General features: G+C 34.0%; 1 protein-coding gene across 1 annotated transcript in view; it reads left to right on the forward strand.

Annotated features, from left to right (window-relative positions):
- LOC111059972 overlaps window positions 1-21230 on the forward strand; it is an 81519-nt gene that overhangs the window by 32864 nt on the left and 27425 nt on the right. The window contains exons 2-3 of the mRNA XM_039438989.1: window positions 6694-7001; window positions 11779-11991. Of these exons, the coding sequence (XP_039294923.1) occupies window positions 6705-7001; window positions 11779-11991 (510 nt within the window). The 5' untranslated portion in view covers window positions 6694-6704. The remainder of the gene's footprint in view (window positions 1-6693; window positions 7002-11778; window positions 11992-21230) is intronic.

A 21230-nucleotide genomic window follows, 5' to 3' on the forward strand; every position in this document is an offset into this window, starting at 1 on the left:
ATTTCTGAATTTGTTAATGACAAAGACAATGTGGGTGATAGATATATAGATAACTTTTGAAAACTTAGAACCTTCAAATACTAATAGCTTTGAGCCCCTGTCTCTCAGTATAGTAAAAATATCACTACTGTTCTTATTTTCACTCATGGTGAAAGACTGAAAAGGGTCAATATGTGCTAATTATCATGAAGTTGATGGGGTGGTGAGGTTTTAACTGAACGGGGGTTTTCCCGGTCGTTAACTGGTTCAAAATACTGCCAGAGCTGGAAATTCCATGTATTCATAATTTAAAAGTTCGCCACAAGACGAGATAAATCAATGGAACACTTTAAGAGTCAAATAGGAAGGAATGATCGTTATCGAAAAGTATATATATAACGTTATCACTTCAAGTGAGAGAGAGTGAGAGCGGGACAAATAATGTTACTATAGTGAGGTCTACGTTATAATGGTAGTGGATAAAGATAGAAGAATAGCGATGCCGATTCTCTGCATCAATTAATTATATTTATACACTGTCAAAAACATAATTGGCATCGTTGTGGACCCAGAAAAGGATAGTACCACCGGCTTTGTCGAATGATAGACAAGGATAGCAAAACCAAAAGTTGATCAAATACTGTCATTATAACGTGGACCTCACTATAGCTGTGATGACGTCACTACGTGAACAGTGTACGTGTGTATAGGTGTCATGTATCACTCCCATTTGACCGCTGGGCACAATCGGTGTATGTCCGAGGAAAAGGTGGTGAATGAGGAGAAGAAGGAGGAGAGAAGGAGGATGAGAAGTGAAAGAGAAGGAGGAGGAAGAAGGTGGTGATTAAGGAAACGAAGAGGGTAGATGAGATGGCGGTGGAGGTGATGGTGTAGGAGGAGAAGGAAGAGGAGAAGATATAGAAAAAAAGTACAAGGAAGCTAAGAGGGAGAGTAGATTAGTAGGTAACGGATATTGATGATTGCGTTAGAGCAAAAATGTATAATAAAAAAAACCAAGGATTGAAAAATAGAGAGACTTCTGCAATCCATTAAATGAAGTGCAGTGCTGTGGATTGAATGAACAATAGTATTATATATAGTGAGTTCCACTTTAAATCGTCAGCATTGGTTGAATGGAAAGTATTGATGGTATCTATGAGGGATACTGTCAGTGCGAAATGAAAGAACAATTCAATTGTGGATAGTGAGATATATTTCAAACTGTCAGCATGTGTTGAATGAGAAGTATCGATGATTCACAGTTTGTAGTGAACCTCAACATAGAAGAGACAGGCTCCACTCGTGAGGATAGCAGCGCGTGTGTATTGTTGCATTCCCATTCTATTTATTTACTTGTCTACCTGATTCAAAAATGCTTACTGATATATGTTTGCTGCAGAGAAAAAAAATAGAGAAATAGAAATAATGATATTGAGAGAGTGTAAGTGTGAGAGAGAGAACAAAAAAATGTAATTTATTGTGGAGAAACATGTAGAGTGGAATAATTATGCAACGTGGAGAGAGAGAGAGATAGAAGTATAGTGATTGGTAGAGTGTAAGCGTGAGAGAAATTAAAAATTGATGGTGGAGAAGCATACAGAGTAGAATGAATATGAAGAGAATATGAAGATTAGGAGGTAAGAACCTCGGAAATCCGGCTTCTTCTATAGTTTGGCTAATGGATCAATCCGACTACCATATCATTAGGCCACCATAGCCTCATGAGGCTGACTAAGCTCCTCCTCAGGAGTGAAATGAACACCTCATCCCACCTTGTTAGTATGCAATGGGTCTTGCAAGACCTGGCAATACATTGTCATTTGTGATTAAGAATCAATCTCATCACAGTTTCTGAGGTTTGAGATTTTCAAGGTAATGACCGTTTCCGTTTAAGGAGGTTTCTGTTTCAAATTTTATAGTATTTAGTGATTTATTTATTATATATTGATCTATATTTATAATGACCTATAGTTCATCCGGTAATCCGTTTTTTTGGTGCTCCTGTCATGCCTACGATCCCGTATTGGACGAATTATCAGATACTTTTATAGTAGATGTGTGTCATTACACACAGTAGATAATGTGTGTGAAGATTAATATAATTGATGGTGAAAAGGGGAGAAAGAGAGATATTATATTTTATTAGTAGAAAGAGGAGAGAATTTTACTGTAACGCTGAGATTCAGAAGAGCAGCAAAAGAGTTCTGTCCATTCAGAGATAGAGTGAGAGAGACGGAGAGAGGATGTGCCGAGCACTATTTTTAATTCAGGCCTTTTTCCAAGTTATAATAGTAAATTTAATACGCAATAGACTAGAGCCATTATTGTGAGTTAGCGAAATAAATTATTTTCTCTCTCTCTCTATTATGAACGGCCATGACTTCGAGTTTCCCATGATAGATATTTAAAAATTGTGGCTCCGAGGAATGTAGATTATGGAATTATCTCTAAAACGTAGCCTTCCTGTCGTGACATGGAGTGCGATAAGCTGGAAAACAGCAAGCATTGAAATTATAACAAACTACCGATTTTGCAGTTACTATTTGGTCCAAAGGCTCTAGAAGCCACGCGACGATTGGTCAAATTGATTCCCTTCGCCCAATAGGAGACCTGTTTCTAAATACAGTAGTGGGGCGATTCCCCAGCCGAGAGACCAGATTACGTTTCGGAGGACTTTGCTAGGAGCACTACGAGAGTAAAGATGTAGTCACTATGTTTCCCCCTTTTTGGGCAGGTTTATAAGTTTATATCATTAGTTAATGTAGGAGCTAGTTTTATTTTTATTAAAGTTTGAATTTTCTAGTAGTGCCATGTCCTGAAAAGTTTAATTGTGTTTCTTCATCATGTACAAATAATTGTTTCTTCAAATAACCGCTAAGGTAGGTACGTAAAGTAAGGTTAAAATATAATTTAGGGAATTTAATTGATTGAAACTTCCATAAGAGTATTGTATTAACAAAGCCTGTTATTGTTCAAGTTAATAATATTGATTGAGAATAATCCTTTTGATTTTATTAGTGATGGAAGATTAATTAAATTTTTTTCTAAAGAAGTATAGAAAGTTTTCAGTTACGTACATTTGAGTTATTGTTTCTGGAGATATATTATCGTAGAGTATTGCTGAAAGTCAGGAAGATAGCCTTAAATTGGAATGAAATTTTTAAGATTATGTTCATATTGAGTTTATGACATTTTATAATTTTATATTTTTCAGACTCTGTTTTCTTATGTCATTAAGGCTTTCGAATGATTTAGTAAATTTTTATGATAGAAATCTTAATAGACGAAGAAGATAGTTTTCCTTTTCCATGAAATTAATATTAATGAATGTTACCATACATGAGTTAATTCCTGATATTGAGCCTGATACATGAATCTTCAAATTTCAATACAATTTAAATTATTTTCTATGTGTCTACTAATTTTATTTAATTAAAGGTAAAAACTATCTACAAGATGAATCTTATGGGGCAAACATTATTTTTACCTTAAAGTGAAATTTTCAATATTTTTTTTCTTTTATTGTGTTATAAAGTGTCTTGTTTTGTTTTGTGATAAATTCATAATTCTAGTTGATACTCGTTTTTGGACTTGTATTTGTAGGTAAATCAAATCATAAACTCTGGACTGTTCATTTTAAATTAAGGTTCTGAGCAGTTTTGGGCGAATGACCGTTGTGTACTTGTATTGCGTCCTATAGTTCATAAATAATAATAAAATAAATGTTGGTTAGCGCACAAGTTTCCAACAATACTAGTCGAGCTACTATATGAAAAATTATATTTGATTTCGCAAACCAAACGAAAATATCATATAAGTTAGCATCATTTCAATCTGAACTATTCCTTTTCTAAGAGTATTATATCAATTTATATAAAAGTAACATCATAATTAATGAAGTATTCATTTTCTAAAAGCATTATATTAATTTATTACGGGTGTTTTCATAAATGTTGTATTGTATATTAATGACACTCTGGCAAGTAAATTCGTTTTAATTCAATCTGTTAAATTTTGAGAATGAAATCAGAACGTCAAGATGAAATCTAAATTAAATAACAGAATAAACTCCTGTTTCAGCTTTTGATGAATTGTAGGAAGAGTTAGAAATTAATGCTGTAATACATTTATTTACAGCGGTTCATGTGTGTCCCCAAACCAACTTCATGTACCACCCCTTCCGGAAATTTATGTAACACCGCTTCAAGACAGCCGTTCAGACGACAGGTCTAGGGCCGTAAGAGGACGTCGCCGTCAAGCCAAATTCAACCGGTAAAAGTTCACCGCCAAAAACAAGGTACTGTAACCCCGACGATAAAGCAACGTACAGACCAACGAAAGTGCAGTGTAGTGAAACAAAGGTTCATTCGAGAATGTCAATCAAAAGTGGGGATTCAAAATTATTATGAAATGGGTTATATGGGTTACTATCGACGAAATTTGGGTTCAACGGGCTTTTCTTTCTTGAGTAATTTCATGTTGAAATTAATTTGTTGTTTTATGACTGATATTGTTTGGTTTTGTGACTTATTGCTATCGAAACGAGGGATAGTTATGCGCCCCCAAATCAGATGAAGAATGTCAACAAAGTAACATGAAATTGTTGTTTCTGTTGTTCGATTTTAGTTGCCAATGTTTATTGAAGCTGTTTGTATTTTTCAATTATTTCAAATTGTAGTGTTATTCTATAGTAGAAACCTATTAAATCAGGCATGGTAAGATTAATTGAAGTTTTCTTGACTCTAGCCCGTTCACCTGCATGAATTAGGTATAGACTTAGGTATTTTCTAGATGTGTCGGCCTATTTCTAAATTCTAAATTTTATTCAAAATTATCTTCTTTATCATCTTTTAAAAGGTCAGGCACAAGGAATAGAGAGTGTGTTGGAGAGAGAGAAAAAAATGAAGTGAGAGAGTGAAGGACAGAGTGTGAGAATGAGTGAGAGAGCGGAAGAGATTTTGAATCTGTTGGTTTATGTGCAAGGGATAAAATACAAACAGAACACAAGTGGATCTTCGTGCCAGACCTGGTTTTCTTTTGCTCTTATTTCTGGATCTAACTCCACTTGATACAATAAACATATCAGAATCGTTGGATTATCCATAAACCTCACAGAATGTCGAACTTCAAAAACAGGAGATCAATAGCAGTATAATCACTTGATAGGATTTTAGATGAAAGTCAATATTGACTGATCAAATTTGATGACCTCATTGATTTAAAACGATTGACGCTCGAGCTAATGAAGTTTAGAAAATTAATTATTCTGAAACTGTTTGAGAACAGGACTGAATGAAATAATAATTGCTACGATAACAAAGACTAGTTGCAACTTTTTAGTTGCTCAATTTGAAACGTTCAATAAAAGTTTGAAAGTTGAGTAATTTGACAACTTTCTTGGAATTAATTTGTTGCTGAAAAGGTATTATGAATAGAGAGCTCACTACAAACAATGATTCACAACAAAAAAACTACTTGTATTCATAGAAGTTTGATTAAAAGTTTTGAGAGCTTCCTATTAACTATGCTGTACTTTGTATAGCAAACATAGAATAACGGTCATTGATAGTTTATAATTGCTTCTTGAGCGTTCAGGAACTGAGAGAACGTTCGTTCGTTTGATCCCAGAAAAGAAGTGAACTGGATTGTAGTCGAGTGGGATGGAGTAATAAATCTAGTATGGCAAACGCACACTTCTTTCCTTGCAGTGAAGTGAGTTGGAGGGAGTTGAATTAAATTGGAGTTGACTTGTGTAAATCACAGTTGATGTAAATCTTATGAATTTGTTAATATCAATGGAGAGCGTTTGCCTTTTGCCTAAAGTCTTCAAGAATAGCAAGTTTTCACATCTCTGTAACAAGTTTCTGGACAAAGCAGAATTGAGAAATTCCTTGAAATCTCCAACCTGTCTAAACAGGAGATTTTTTCACTTGTCTTGTCATTTGTTTTATTGCATTGAAATATATCATACTGTATGATTTTTTCTATCCAAGAGATGTTATATGAAGTTAGGAGATAATTCTTAATATTGATTCCATTTTGTCCTGAATCTGCATCGTTTGTCTTTTTGACTGTTTGAAAATTGTTTTTGATGTCCTTGAACAAAATTCACTCAGTGTGGCAATTTTAATATGAAACCCTTGCGTTGTATGTATCAACCTTGCGTTGGTGAAATAGAAATAGGAATAGAAATATAATTGCTCAATTGACAAGGACATTCATAATAATATCAATGGCATATACAAAATAATTTAATATAGAAGCCTGAGAAATGTTCCACATAAGTCCTAAGATGCACAAGTAGCTCTAAATATTCATTTGATTATTTATTTCACCCAGAAAATACAAGCAAAGTGCTAAGTCAGAAATACAATAAAATCAAAACTACGAAAAATTGATTTAGTGGAGTATTCTTGGTTAATTTGGTTTTCAACTTTTCTAAATTATAAATTCCTAGTTTATCAATATTTTGGACTCAAAATTAGACAAAAATTCATGAAGTGTAAGAATAACCTATTGTTGGACAATTTTCATCCAAATTTGGGAAAGGAACAGATTTAGAATGATATAGTATATATTGATGTATAAATTAATAAATTAATTAGTAATCAGAACCGCAATTGAATGAAAATACAGTCAGTTTCAACAATAAAAAATATAAGATGGAATGCTTTCAATAAATTATAATTATTTGTTGTTATTCATCTGTTACAGACAAATGAAAAATGAGCAACTGGTCAGTGATGTCCTCCAACCAAAATGGCGGCGAAGACGACAACCTGCTTTCCCGACAAAACTTTCCAGCCAACCATCAGCTGATCAACGTTTCCCGCCAAAACTTACCCGCCAACCATCAGCTGATCAACGTTTCCCGCCAAAATGCGGCAGCCGGCAACCAGGACGACTGCTCTAACTTTTTGTTATTGGACTTTTTCCGCGACTACTACATGCCTATCATGATCTGCGTGGGCCTTGTGGGTAATCTGTTGTCGTGTGTTGTGTTTCTCAGGACACATTTGAAGGTGGGTATACTAGGATTCGTATAGAAAATCATTGTTGGGTGAATGGGAAGCCTATTAATAAGCCCACAAGTTTTTGCCATTTCCACTGTTTGGTAATATCACCAACTGATCTTGTTGAGAATTTTCAATTTTACAATGATGATGAAGATGATTTTAGATAATAATCCTACAGAGATACTGTACCCAGGTTTCAGCTTCTCCTACTGTACTATATTATTATTTTACTGAACAATGGATATTATGTAAGGACATCCATTCTTTCCAATGACCCAAGCATTCTGTTCGACTGAGAATACTTGAACTATTTTATCTCTATATCTATAAAACGCTAAGCCCCGACAGACTGTAATCACACCACAACCCAAACTACTGAGCCTACAAACTTGAAATTTTCCACAATTGTTTATGATAGCCTCAAAACATCCACTAAAAAAGGATTTTCAGAAATTTGCCCCCCTGAGGGATCTGGGGCCCCCAAAAATTTTGTACTTTTTAACCGCTCATTGCACAGCAAAGTCATGAGGAAGTTTTTTGTTCAGCTACGTAAAAAAATCAGATCTCTGCAGAAAAAATCTGACCAGGAGCAGAGAGGGGTCCAGGAGAGGGAATTTTTCGAAAATTTTCATGTAAAATCACACTACAGCTCAAACTAATTGGCCGACAAACTTAAAACTCTGCACAAATATTCTTCAAACATGCTAGACGCACACTAAGAACCGATTTTGATATATTTTGCCTCTAAGAGTTTCAAAAGATGAAAAAGGATCCTATTTAGTAAGGTTATGAACATGATAAGGTGAATGCCATATGGAACTGATATAATTGACACAGTAATCATTGGAAAGCTTAAAATAATTTTATCAATCAGCTGATCGAATTTAATTTTCTGTGGATCGAAAGCGCGAGCTTATTGCCACGTGTTTGTTCCATTGTTGTATGCTTATGCTTGGCCTTCTATCAGCTGTATATGGAGTCTCATACATTCCTATTAGAACTGAGCACAGAGATTTTCTTTGGTTAGGAGTTTTTTGATAATTCTTTTTTCAAATTTAAATTTTATTGCAAACAAAAAAAAACATTGAAAGATTTCTTAATAGACAACAAGATTACAAAAACAATATGTCAAACATAAACCTACATTTATTTGAAGCACGGCCAGAAAAAACCAAACTTGAGTACTACTAGCCGTGAGTTCATTCAATAGGCCTATAACTTATATTTTTGTGTTGATATTTTGTGAACAAAAAATACGAGTTGATGAGAGATGTCAGTAATTTCTTATATTTGATCTAAATGGTTATTCATATTGTAGTAGTCTGGGTCACTTCAATCAAAGTTTTTCATTTTGTAGCAAATAAATTTCATACGTATTGATTGTCCATAATATGTATCCACATCCAGTGTCCATAATGGAAGTGATTGAACCACTCAAAATTTTATTGGCTTACTGGTCCTTCATAGAATTTATAGTATTCCTGGTGATTGAGCCTGTCTTTTTTCAGTGTTGACTATTCATAGTAAAGCTTTATTCGCAACCAGCTTACCTGGCGAACTTCGTACCGCCAAAAAGTCTATGTATCTCATGTCACACTTTACTTTATTTGGTGAATCATTAAATTTATCTGACAATCAATATTTTCATTCACATCTGAATACGGACTTCCTATGTGCTTAGTCATGCAGCATTCATTATTCCCAAAACATATTCTTCTCAATCAATTGGTAGTAATATCTAACAGTGAAGTGTTGAATTAAAAAAAAAATAGATAGGATGCTTGCAGTCGTTACCATATCTATAATAAAATAAAGAGTTGGCTTATACACGTACGGGATAGGAAAATTATGTTTGACGCATCATCACGTCTGAACTACTGGACTAATTAACTTGAAATTTGGCATGTAGGCTAGATTCTTAATTAACCAAGGATGGTTATAGGCCTATTTTCAATTCTTCAAAATTTCATTACTTCAAGTTTTCAGATTATCAAGTTTGAAAATAGATCCTTGCGAAGCACGGGTTCCTGCTAGTCTAATATATAATTGATTATAAATAATCAATCATCATGCATTTATAATTATTATTCAATTCATAAAAGATGTATTTCGAATTAGTTATTCTACTTGAATTATTCTGCAGTCTATAAGCTAACTACTCCAATAACCAATATTGAAAGAAATATATAATCCTCGCCTATAGTAGCACAATATTGATGATTGATTCACTTACAGTATTTTAACATTCTGCAAAACACTTTTTACACAAAAAAGGAGTATATGATACAAGAGAGAATAATTTGATCACAAATGTTTTATAAATTGAATTGTCGATTATAGTTTTTGTTACTAAAAATTTTCTTGGCACTGTAGATTTTGTACAAAAACAATGTCGATTTTACTCATGCTATCTTCACGTCAATGCATTTTGCCTAATGAATATTTTGTTTATACTTGTGAATCATATTCAATATTCATGGGCTTATTGGTGGGGAGCTCCTAACAGAAGTTCCACCTCGCCTTTATATATTTTATCATTGGCCGTATATACATATATAAGGCCGCCAATGGGCCTTACGCCCGTGCCTTCCTCAGCCGAGACCATATTTTATCCAATACCTACTATCACTCAGTAATAGTAGGTATTGTTATATCAGAGACAAACAAATATTATTTATCCTCACGCTCATCCTTAAACAAATATTTTCTATCCTACGCTTATCCTTATCCTCATATCAATAGACAAACAAATATTTTTTATCCTTACGCGTATCCTTTCTCTGTGATTATATTATTATGCCCATGAAAACTATCAATCAATCAATATGTTTTTGCCTGTTATTTTGTTTGGTAATTTCACGGATCATAAAATCGACTTGATTTGAACGTGAAAACTTTAGTTATTAACTTTTTATGTTGTAGCGGTTGTGATTTGATTAGAAGTTGCAAAGCTCTAGTTAGTAACTCTCTGAGTTGTAGTTAATGTGATCAATTCGATTTGTATTGGAGGTTCGAAGCTCCAGTTATAAACTTTCTATCTCAAGATGCGTACATACTATGCACCACGAAAACGCTCATTTCACTGTATTTCTATGCTTATATCTTTATGTTACTATTTCTATACGAATACAGATAAGAATAACATCAGCTGATGAAAAGTGAAATGTGTGTGTTATTGGCAACTAGAAGGTAACCCGTGCTCCGCAAGGGTCTATTTTAAAACTTGACAAACTGAAAACTTTACCGAGTGGAATCTTGAAGAGTTTGAAGTAGGCCTAGAACCACCCTCGGTTCGAATTCTCATCGTTAGGCTATTTATTTATTGATAAACAGAACACAATTCTTTAAAATGAATGGGGAAAGACAAACCAGGCACAGCCCAAAACTGTTTCTTCCCCGAATTTCGATTTACACACTATAAATGATCCAAAAAGTAGGTTATGTTCCATACACTTGAATTCAGGTCCAATTTTGAGTCAAAATATTCAAAAACAAAAAAGTTCTCATTTAGATTGTTTACAAACCAAATTGGATAACAAAATAAAACTCACTAATCACTTAAAACTGTAAAATAATGATTAACTTTTAATATTATGATATACTCTAATTTAGAGTGATAAACCATGTCATGTCAACAAATCGATTATTTTGATTAAATTTCTAACTAATATTTCTCGCGAGATACGGTAAGCTGATTGAATGATCACACAGCTAATCTTCCACAGAGGCACACGCATTTCTGTTATCGACAGACGATGAAATTATTCAGACATCTGTTCTTCCAAGGATGAATTATCCTTTCAATGTCCTACAGCGAGTTTTCTCAGGGATAATCGAGTTTTCATATCATAAACCTAGTGTGTTCCAAATTTCGTGAAAATCGTTGGAGCCGTTTTCGAGATCCATTGAACATAAATAACCAGATATAAAAATAACCAGATATAAAAATACAGAAATTGCTCGCTTAATATGATAGTATATGCAAAATTTCAAATTAATATCAGTCCAGTAGTTTAGACGTGATGATGAGTCAAACATAATTTTCCTATCCACTCCATGTATAAGACAGATCTTTCCTTTATTATAGTAAAGATGAGTTCTTCAAATTGGTACTAACATAATAAAGTGACAGAACTTAAATCTTTTTTAGAAACCTTCCTCAACTTAATGCGAACCTGACGAAATTATACTGGTTATTAAGTTACAAGTTTTTACCATTTGTTTCGAAGAGGTAGTGGTCTCTAGATTACAGTCTTAAATTAACATATTATATGGTATGTACATTTCAATTAAAATACATTCATTTCTCATGAATGAAATTTGCACATTGATTCTGAAATATATAGAAGGAAAATTAGAATTTGGGCTTCGAGGTGCACGAGATTGATATTTCTAGAATCCATGTGCAAAATATGGAGATCTAAATCATTACCGTTTTTACGGTATGCAATCCACAAGTTGACATGTTTTGATGCGAACAAATGAACAGACGAACAAACACAACCCTACTCTCTCTTGTTATTATAGATGAGTCTGTATGCACCCACACTACTATAACACCTAAAACTACCTATATAGGTAGTTAATAACTACTAATAACTACCCACACACCTATAACAATATACCTGGGACTTCAATTATAGGACTACGAGGACCATAACAATGTACCTAGAATACTAGTTTTCCATGTAAATTGAACTATAATGAAGGAATCTATCCATCAATCTATCTCTTTCTATTCTGTTTCTATGTTGTTGCGGAGATAATTTGATTTAAATTGAAGGTGCGGAGCTCAAGCTATTACTTAGCAGCCCTGGCGACGGCTGATTTTGGGTTCAACGTGACCCTACTGCTGGTGTGGCTGAGTGGTTTTGGGCTGCGGGTTTTCAACGCAGACGGCTGGTGCCAGGGGGTCGTCTACTTCAGTTCCGTCTGCAGTTTTCTCAGCGTCTGGTTGATTGTGGCTTTCACCGTGGAACGCTTCATTGCTGTACAGGTAAGTAAACTTCAATTATTCCAATTTCAATTCATCATGACACCAATAACAGATGAAGATGCGTGATTTCTCTAACTGAATGTTCATCCAACTTCAGTTTCAATCTCATTATTCCAATTTCATTCAATTACAACACTGAATACACTTATAACTGGTAAAGAAGCGTTATTTCTTGGGTTTTACTAATACAAAAGGTCAGTGAGAAGAAGAAGAAAAATATTTGTCCAACAACATAAAATATCAGTTCACCGTAGCTTAATGTCACTACATACAAAAAATATTATATTGAACAAAGTCTATGTGACAATGCACACCAACTGATTGATAGTGTGTCAGGACTCAGGATAGTCCAGGCGCTGGCTTACATTGAGCATACATGAGAGAGGCAGAGAATTTGACTTCGGATTATTGTTAGGGGGTCTTTAGTGTATATGAAACTCGATGTCGTGCGTCCCAGGGTGGTCGACAGATTGGGGGGAGGGGGGTAAGTTGTAAAAAACGCGCGCTTATAAAATCACCTGTCCTGCAGTTACTATTCATAGTAGAGCTTTGAATTTTTTCTCAATACTATGTACACATAACTGACTTTCAATGTGGTTCTCTACATTTTTGCGATAAACCGCATAGTTTTTCTGTAAAAAAATAAAATATCTCGAAAAATGAATTTTTTTTATGGACTTTTTGTTATTTCGCGAATATTTGAGTCGTTAGCCGACTTAGAGGAAAAGGTTCTCAATAAACGTTGTAGGCCGTTTCTTCCTGAATTCAATGATATATATATAGTTTGTTGGTTACGATCATAGATGCGGCGGTGGGAGGGGGATAAGTAGCACTGTTACGCTGCGACGCGGTCCTCCCCCATGATTAGTGGCCTGTCTATCGCATCGCTCCTACTAGTCTATGTATTCAAATTATGTATCTCAGGAACGCTATCTTATGTATTTTCGTTCGCTGAACACGATTTTTCAACTCTCAAGCCTCAATAATTGATAATTCTCATCATAATATACAAATTATGGACAAAATTACAAACTTTATTATTTATGATTACATTGTAATGATGAACTATCTTGTTAGGAATCCTATATGTGTTTCTCAGTCGATAAAAAACTAATATTTTATAAAGAGACAATAATTATTCGACTTAGTTCAATGATCACTTTGGAATTGCAAAAGTCAAGTAATGGAGTAAGTTAAACAAATTATATAGGCTACCCCATATAGAGCACCGTGTAACAGGAGTAAAGTATTCTCTTCATATAAATTAACAGTTGAAGCACAAATAATGCCAATTACTTCCATGTGATATGACTAAATATTTGATTACAAAGGAGATACAATTCTTTATCAACTTATATCTACGTATATCTACTAATAGATACTTTTCATCTGGCTGAGTTTGACTGATTGTCTTGGAATGGTACTTGAATGAAAGTTGTATAGGAGATATCTTTGTTGAATCTGAAATATTTGGAGAGAATACTGTTAGAAATCTATTGAGGGGAGATCAGTATAATTAAGGTGTGAGAACAAGCAATCAATTCAATGAAACAACTACAAGAAGGACTCATGAACGGTTCAAATATGAGAGATTGTCAAAGTATATTTAAAAGAAGTCTGGAGCTATTTGTGGAGTTTTCTAGAATCACAATGCAAAATCAATGACTACTTGAAATTTATGACTGATTATTGTAACATAGTTTAAATTATCTCAAATTGTATTCGTGCTCTTAAGGAAGGACTCTGGTATTGCACATAGAAACTGTACAAGAAAAGATCCCATACTTTTTTCTTTCAATCAAACAAACTATGCAATGGAGTCTGTGTTATATCTAGAAAATATGAAAAAAATACCCACAGAAGTAGAAAATCATTTCCAATAAGGAAACATTAACTCTATACAGTCAATACATCGACTCTCTGCCAAAAGGTAACCTTGAAAATTTAATAATGTGACAGCCGATCATGCTTTGAAGCAAACCCTCATTCCATCATCTAAAACTCATAGGTGAGTGATTGGAATACCTCGTTCTTCAAAGGCTCTCCTAAAATGGCTGCTACTTTATAAATAAATCTTCCATCAAATATTCTGTTCAAGTATGTTGACATCGTTATGGATATCACTGGAGGTTGTGAAGAACTTCATCGAAGGAAGTAAAACAAGAATAATGAGAGATGAGAATGATTTCCAGAAGCATAACCTTCTCACGAGAACATTACATTTTTCTTCAAGACTCTGATGGATAACAGAATCTGGATAATGTTATCTATGGTCTGGAAGCAAGTGAAGAAGTGTGTGATTCTCTTTTGAATGTAGAAATAGCTAGGCTATTCGGTCTCCAACGATTTTTATCTGAACATAGTTGTGGCAAATTGTAAAAGTGTATTCTCACCTATAAAAAAACAGAGTTCTGTCATTCTCCACGATGCACTCGAACAAAAAAACCTAGTTTTAATTCATTCTAGAACAAAAAGATCTGATCTCTGTATTTTTTACTAGGTAGCTGTTTAAAGGTAATTCAGCATTGAAGTTTTAGTGCAGCATGCATTTTTACAATAACCGCAATCTCTGTCAACATCTGATGGATATTTGAAAAAAAACTATTAATCTCACTTGGCCCATGAAATTGTAAGTGGAACTAGTTGTAGGCTAGATTTGACTAAATCCCTAAATATCGTTGACAAATTCGCGTAATGATAACATGGCTCTCCTGAATTCAACTCCTACATCACTTTTCAGAACTTTCAATACGCTGCAAGATTATGGAAAATTTGTGATGAGAAGAGTTACGAAAATTCTCAATGGAGATGGAGTGATACCGGTGGACATAGTTTTTCATGTACATGGTCTAAATTCAAACAAAGGTAGTGAACATACTAGAAGCAGCAGAGTAAAAGAATCACTCCAATAATATTCTCTCCAAACCATCGAGACTTGATTTCTAAATCTGTGGCAAAGATTTATCTATAAAGGAATAATCCATACGTTAGCTACTTGCAGGAATACATTCATTCATTCATTTGTGGATTGAATTACAAATCATATGAATATTATGTTTGGGAAATAATAACAGGCATGGCCCAAAACTATTCTATTCCCAAATTTTGATACTGAATAACTTGTTACCATTTCAAAACAGTCTGAACGGGAATACCATAATGGATGAATCAATCAAAAGTTAGTGAAATACCATTACAATAATACTGTTAGGAATAATTTGAATGAATATTTAAATTTTCATTTCATTTGAATTTGACACATATGTATTATTTATATTGTATATAATTTCTCGAAAGTTCACGACAAACTAAAGATTCATGAAAGATTATCATGTTCATACTAAACATAATTATTATTATGATAATGAATGAATGATTAATTCCATTTCCACGTTAAAGAACTAAGAAATTCCATAAACATTTCTTGGAAATTAACTGACCATACTATATCAAGTAAGCGTGGCCAGTGTGTAATTAATTAATAATTTAGCCTGCAGCGCATCACAATAATTGAATTTGAAATGAAAACAATAAAACACAAACACATATGAATATTTTCATTATTCTATCTTAATATATTCCTTGAAACCCAAGTTTCGTTTATTTCAAACAGTCATTTCTTAGTTTCCTTGCAGAATGAGATGAAGTTTGTAATTTTGACCATAATTTGTATATTATGATGAGAATTATCAATTATTGAGGCTTGAGAGTTGAAAAATCGTGCTCAGCGACCGAGAATACATAAGAATAGCGTTCCTGAGATACATAATTTGAATACATAGACTAGTAGGAGCGATGCGATAGACAGGCCACTAATCATGGGGGAGGACCGCGTCGCAGAGTAACAGTGCTACTTATCCCCCTTCCACCGCCGCATCTATGATCGTAACCCCCAAACTATATATATCATTGAATTCAGGAAGAAACGGCCTACAACGTTTATTGAGAACCTTTTCCTCTAAGTCGGCCAACGACTCAAATATTCGCGAAATAACAAAAAGTCCATAATGAAAAAAATACATTTTTCGAGATATTTTATTTTTTTACAGAAAAACTATGCGGTTTATCGCAAAAATGTAGAGAACCACATTGAAAGCCAGTTATGTGTACATAGTATTAAGAAAAAATTCAAAGCTCTACTATGAATAGTAACTGCAGGACAGGTGATTTTATAAGCGCGCGTTTTTTACAACTTACCCCCCTCCCCACAATCTGTCGACCACCCTGGGACGTCACGACATCGAGTTTCATATACACTAAAAACCCCCTAACAATAATCCGAAGTCAAATTCTCTGCCTCTCTCATGTATGCTCAATGTAAGCCAGCGCCTGGACTAGGAGGCATAATTATTATTTCCAGAGGCGAAAAAATTACGTTTTTACCCTTCTTACCATTTTAACATCATTTTTTTCTTGTAAAGATGCTTACAGGTTGACGCGCTGCGCGACAGACGCGCGTTTCTCAAACAAGCATTTGTCATGTACAGTGATCAAGATCAGAGCACGAGATTGCCATAATCCATTGTTGACGGCGGGAGCTTGGCCAGTTCGTTGCGCGCGAACCGGAATTGCGATCATCTTGCGTAATTTTTGCCTCTCGTTTTTATGTTGTGCATCGCAGCTCAAGTATCTGAGAAACTCAACAATATATAACTAATTCAGTTTTCACTCATTTCTCAGTAAACTTTTTCCATTGAGAAGACTCAGATTGGAAACCTAAAAAATATCCATTAGTGAATAAAAATAGTGTTCTCTGTGCACAAGAAAAAGTTTCAGAGTTTTGGAAGAAAAAAGATTTGTTTGTTTATGGGAATTTCTTATGTTGTAAGAATATCTTCCAGCAGTTCACATAATAAGAGTTTAGATAAGATCAGAATTATTTATTCATATATGTTACGATATTTATTTATTTTTGTATGTTACAATATTTATTTATTCATTTACATTCAATAATGAGCAACAGGCCTAGCCAAAAACCAATTGTTTCCTTTCCAATTTTCATAGAATTAACTTATTTCTAAAACATAGGCTATGTAGACTACTGGCTTACACACTAATTCATATTGAATGACAGTATTGCTAATTATTGAACGAGTTTCACAAAGTATGAGAATCGATTTATCAGCATAAAGATTGAATGCAATTTGAATAACTATTATAAAATATTGTGATGTAACTACATAAGTCGTCGGTGTTTCAACAATACTTAGTTGTCGATTCTCTGAAAAGGATGTGAAATAATATCCTTTCAACTACGCCACTCCCATAATGTAGGAGTATGAATTGAATAATGTGGTAGCTCATGCACATTCTCAAATAATTTAAACATTTTCAGCTCCAGTAAAAACCCAATTCACTTGATCGCCAGCTTGAAAAGGATTGCACTTTGCACATGATGTAATCTTGGATGTTTGTGCATCTTTCATAGTGGATTACCGTTCTGTCGTTTTGTCAAATGTCGGATGAATAATCATTTATCATAAATATTTTTATAATTCATCTTCTTGAAGCATCTGCAGTGTATCTAATCTTAATGTGAATGCAGAAACATAGAAGAGCTTATTTGCGCATTTGACAAATATTCAAAGGGATTTCAGTAATCTGTCATACTACAACATTAAATCAAAACGACCCAAGATTGTGAAAACAACTAATTCATCAATACAATCAAAGATACTCATTTTGGCTGTTTCACCTTGATCAATCAATATTGGAATGGAAAGTTAAACTTGAAGCAACAACAATAGTGTGGATGGAACCATATGATTGGCCGTTAGTTGACCAATGAAGGTTGAGCTCCGTCATTGGCCGACACAAGACACGCGTACAGTATTCAAATTGTTTCTTGGAACAAGGAATTATGTCAATTGAGAGTTCTTGTGATAGTGTTGAATGTCTCCTGAGGGATTGGCTCTCAACTCAAGAATTGAGATTCTCACACAAGGTGGGCTTAGCTTATCAAGCTCATATCCCTGCTTAAATGCATTCTGAGGTTCCAATTCGAATGTATGGGAAAAATGTTCCTATAGGCATTTAGTGACATGCCTAGAGTATTTTTTTTCTTTTTTTTGTGTAGTTGAGAAGTTGATATTGTGGTAATTATTCATATTGAATGAAGAAGACTAAGAAATTGTCAAAAAAACACTGATTTATTGATAATCAGAAAGACCGGTTTCGGTTATTACACCATTGTCAATCTCTGACAAACTCTCTCTGTTTATCAGAGATTGACAATGGTGTAATAACCGAAACCGGTCTTTCTAATTATAAATAAATCAGTGGTTTTTTGACAATTTCTTAGTCTTCTCCATTCAACCTAGAGTATTCGAAATATGGGCTTGAGAACTAGTAATGACTTAGTGTTCATTAATGGTTCTTATGACCATAATTTGAATATTGTATTGGATATCTTGACTCAGCCAATGACAGAGCTTAACCTTGATTGATCAGAATTGATTCAATGTACAATGTATGTTGTATGAATGAAGAAATTTGAATTTAATTGAATCAAGTAACGGCCACAGCACCATAATTTTCAATACCATATAATTTATTCATCCAATAATTCAATCGCAGTATGTAGATTGTAGGATGATAAAAGAAATATGAATGAACAATCCATTTGGTAATGAATGAATACCTACAAATAATTATTGAAATCATTAATGAGAATAATGTACTTGGAGATAATAGTAGTTCTGCTTCATTCTAGGTCAGGAACGTTCTTCATCACTGCAGTTTGGCACTAAGGACAAATAAGCGCAAAAAAGCTTCCAATTATTTCCTTCTCAACCACTTTGCAAAAAATGCTATCAAGAGAGGAGTAGATCTCAAAATGATTGCGCCCTCTACCCTGTACCCAAATCACACATTTATAAAAATATCCATAGCTACTCATACATGTACTGTACATTATGTATTATTCTGTTGATGTACATAAAGTTTGCCATAGTAAATAGTTCTTATAACAGTTTTACAATGTGTAACATTTTAGAGATGTAAAAATTACTCTCCTCACAGAAGCTACATTGGGAAACAGTCTGACCTAATTCCATAGCCAATTATATCATGAATACATTTTCAATTACCGGTATGTTATAATTTCAATTTCAATTACTCACTCCAGCTCCATTTACTTACTAAATTGTGCGATCAGTTCCAATATTGCTAAACCCAATCATGATGATTACTAAAAAATTGTTAATAGCTTTGGAACAATAATAGTTGGAAATCATGGAACAAATTAATTTACTCAATTCTCTTCCTAGTGAACGGAAAACATATGAAGTGAACGCATAGGTATTCAATTAATTGCTTAGAGTGTGGGAAATTCTGTTAAAATATTCTTTACGAGGATGTCTCTCTACACATGTCGAAGAAGGGAGTGGAAACACAATATTATATTGTATAATATATTTTTTAAACTTCAGAATAATTGTTTGAATAGCTGAATCATTTTCCAGTCATCAATGAGTGATGAATTGATCAAAGCAATCAATAAAAATGCTATGAAACGCTAAGAACTGCTTTCTAGGTTATTCATTGAATCTCGATAATCATTAAACCTCTGGATTCAATGGCCCATTAAATTTAAGAAGTGTCCTAGAAACCGTGTCTAAGAATGAACTTACAAAATGCAAAGAAGTGATAAATTAAACAAGACAGTCGTACAGTAATCCTATAAAACATTTGCGGGCCTATTATAATAATATCATATAAGGATTAAATGAATAATGTAATCATTATCATATTAGCTTCAGATTTTCATGTTACCGTTCAAGGGTTAATGCCCTTATTAAAGATTCTAGGACACTCATTAAATCTGATGTTTCATTTAGGTGGGCCGTCCACTAGAACCGTTTACGTCCGAACTAGCATCGGCCGAAAACGACCGAACGATCCCCCAACAAAGAAAGGAATAGATGCTCGTCCATTGCAACAGGTTCATACGTCCGTGCACGGCCGTCTCCGGCCGATCAATTTTTCGATCCGAATTAAATGGGATTTTCCGGCTCTATCCGGCCGAACTAAACTAGTCGAGCTGAAACAACAAAGTGTTCCTAACCTAAAATTGTTTCTCAGTCTTGTTTGTTTTTGTTTTTTGAAGTTGTTCTATTTTATAAAGCTGTAACTATGGACGATGAAAAATGATAGGTTTGGATCAAGAGAATGTTTCATTGTGGGATTTGAGAGACGAAAGATACTAGTAGTTCTGCGAACTACTAGTAGACCTTGCTCATGAATGCAACTTTAACAACTTTAAAATTGATGAGAAGGGCCTTTATGAAAGTACAGTATATTGTGAAGACTTTGCAATGTCATCTATATTTTTCCAGTGACAATGCTTCCAGGGACACGGGAATTATAAATGTCTTTCGAGGAAGTACCTTCACATCGTTCCCATATTTACAATATTAACCTATATATTACAACTTTTTTTAATAATTAGTTATAAGATATTGGTCAACTGACGGAAAAATGTAATATGCAGAAGGCAATTTAGATGATGAATCGTCTCACAGACGATAGTAAGACAGAAAATGATTCTAAATAAGATTGGTTTGTTGGTGTCAATGACAGGACGTTGCTAATGATGGTTTTAATGGAAAGCGGTTTTAATGTTATGGCTTGTTATGCTATGCAGAATGTTAAATGCTCACAACTCGGTTTCCGATCTCATATTAGAAGGAAAAACAAAAGCTAATAGTTTTCCAGAAACTATTCATATATGAATCAGGGAAGTTTCGTGTTGAAGAGGGGAAAAATGTGCAGTCAAGTGAGAAGAGAAGGTTTCTACAATTAATAAATACAGCACATTTCAGAGCAGCACAGGTTCTATTATAAAAAATTACTTAAATCACTTGTTTTTTACTTATATTTATTTTGGGCAAGATTCACTCTTAATGTATTGTAAATACAATGGTCTTTCATTTAAAAAAAAATAAAAATTGCTGTATCTTGCAAGATAACGGCGCTAGATACAAAGAAGTAACTTTCTGGAAGGAGGTTGGTCTGTGGTTTTTCAAATTACAAAGAAACCGGAGGTCTTATCAAAAATCGATACACATTACGTTTCTGCGCCTTGTTTCAAAGAACTCGTATACCAAATTTTCTCAAAATCGGACAATAACAGCGACTGTAACTGCGGTACAAACAAACAAACAGACAAAAGCCGATCGAGTCGAAACTAAGACCTCAGCTACGCTTCGGTCAATCATCTTCATGATGTTCAAAGGAAT

This window comes from Nilaparvata lugens, chromosome 12 (genome assembly GCF_014356525.2).
Source record: "Nilaparvata lugens isolate BPH chromosome 12, ASM1435652v1, whole genome shotgun sequence".
Lineage (NCBI taxonomy): Eukaryota > Metazoa > Arthropoda > Insecta > Hemiptera > Delphacidae > Nilaparvata > Nilaparvata lugens.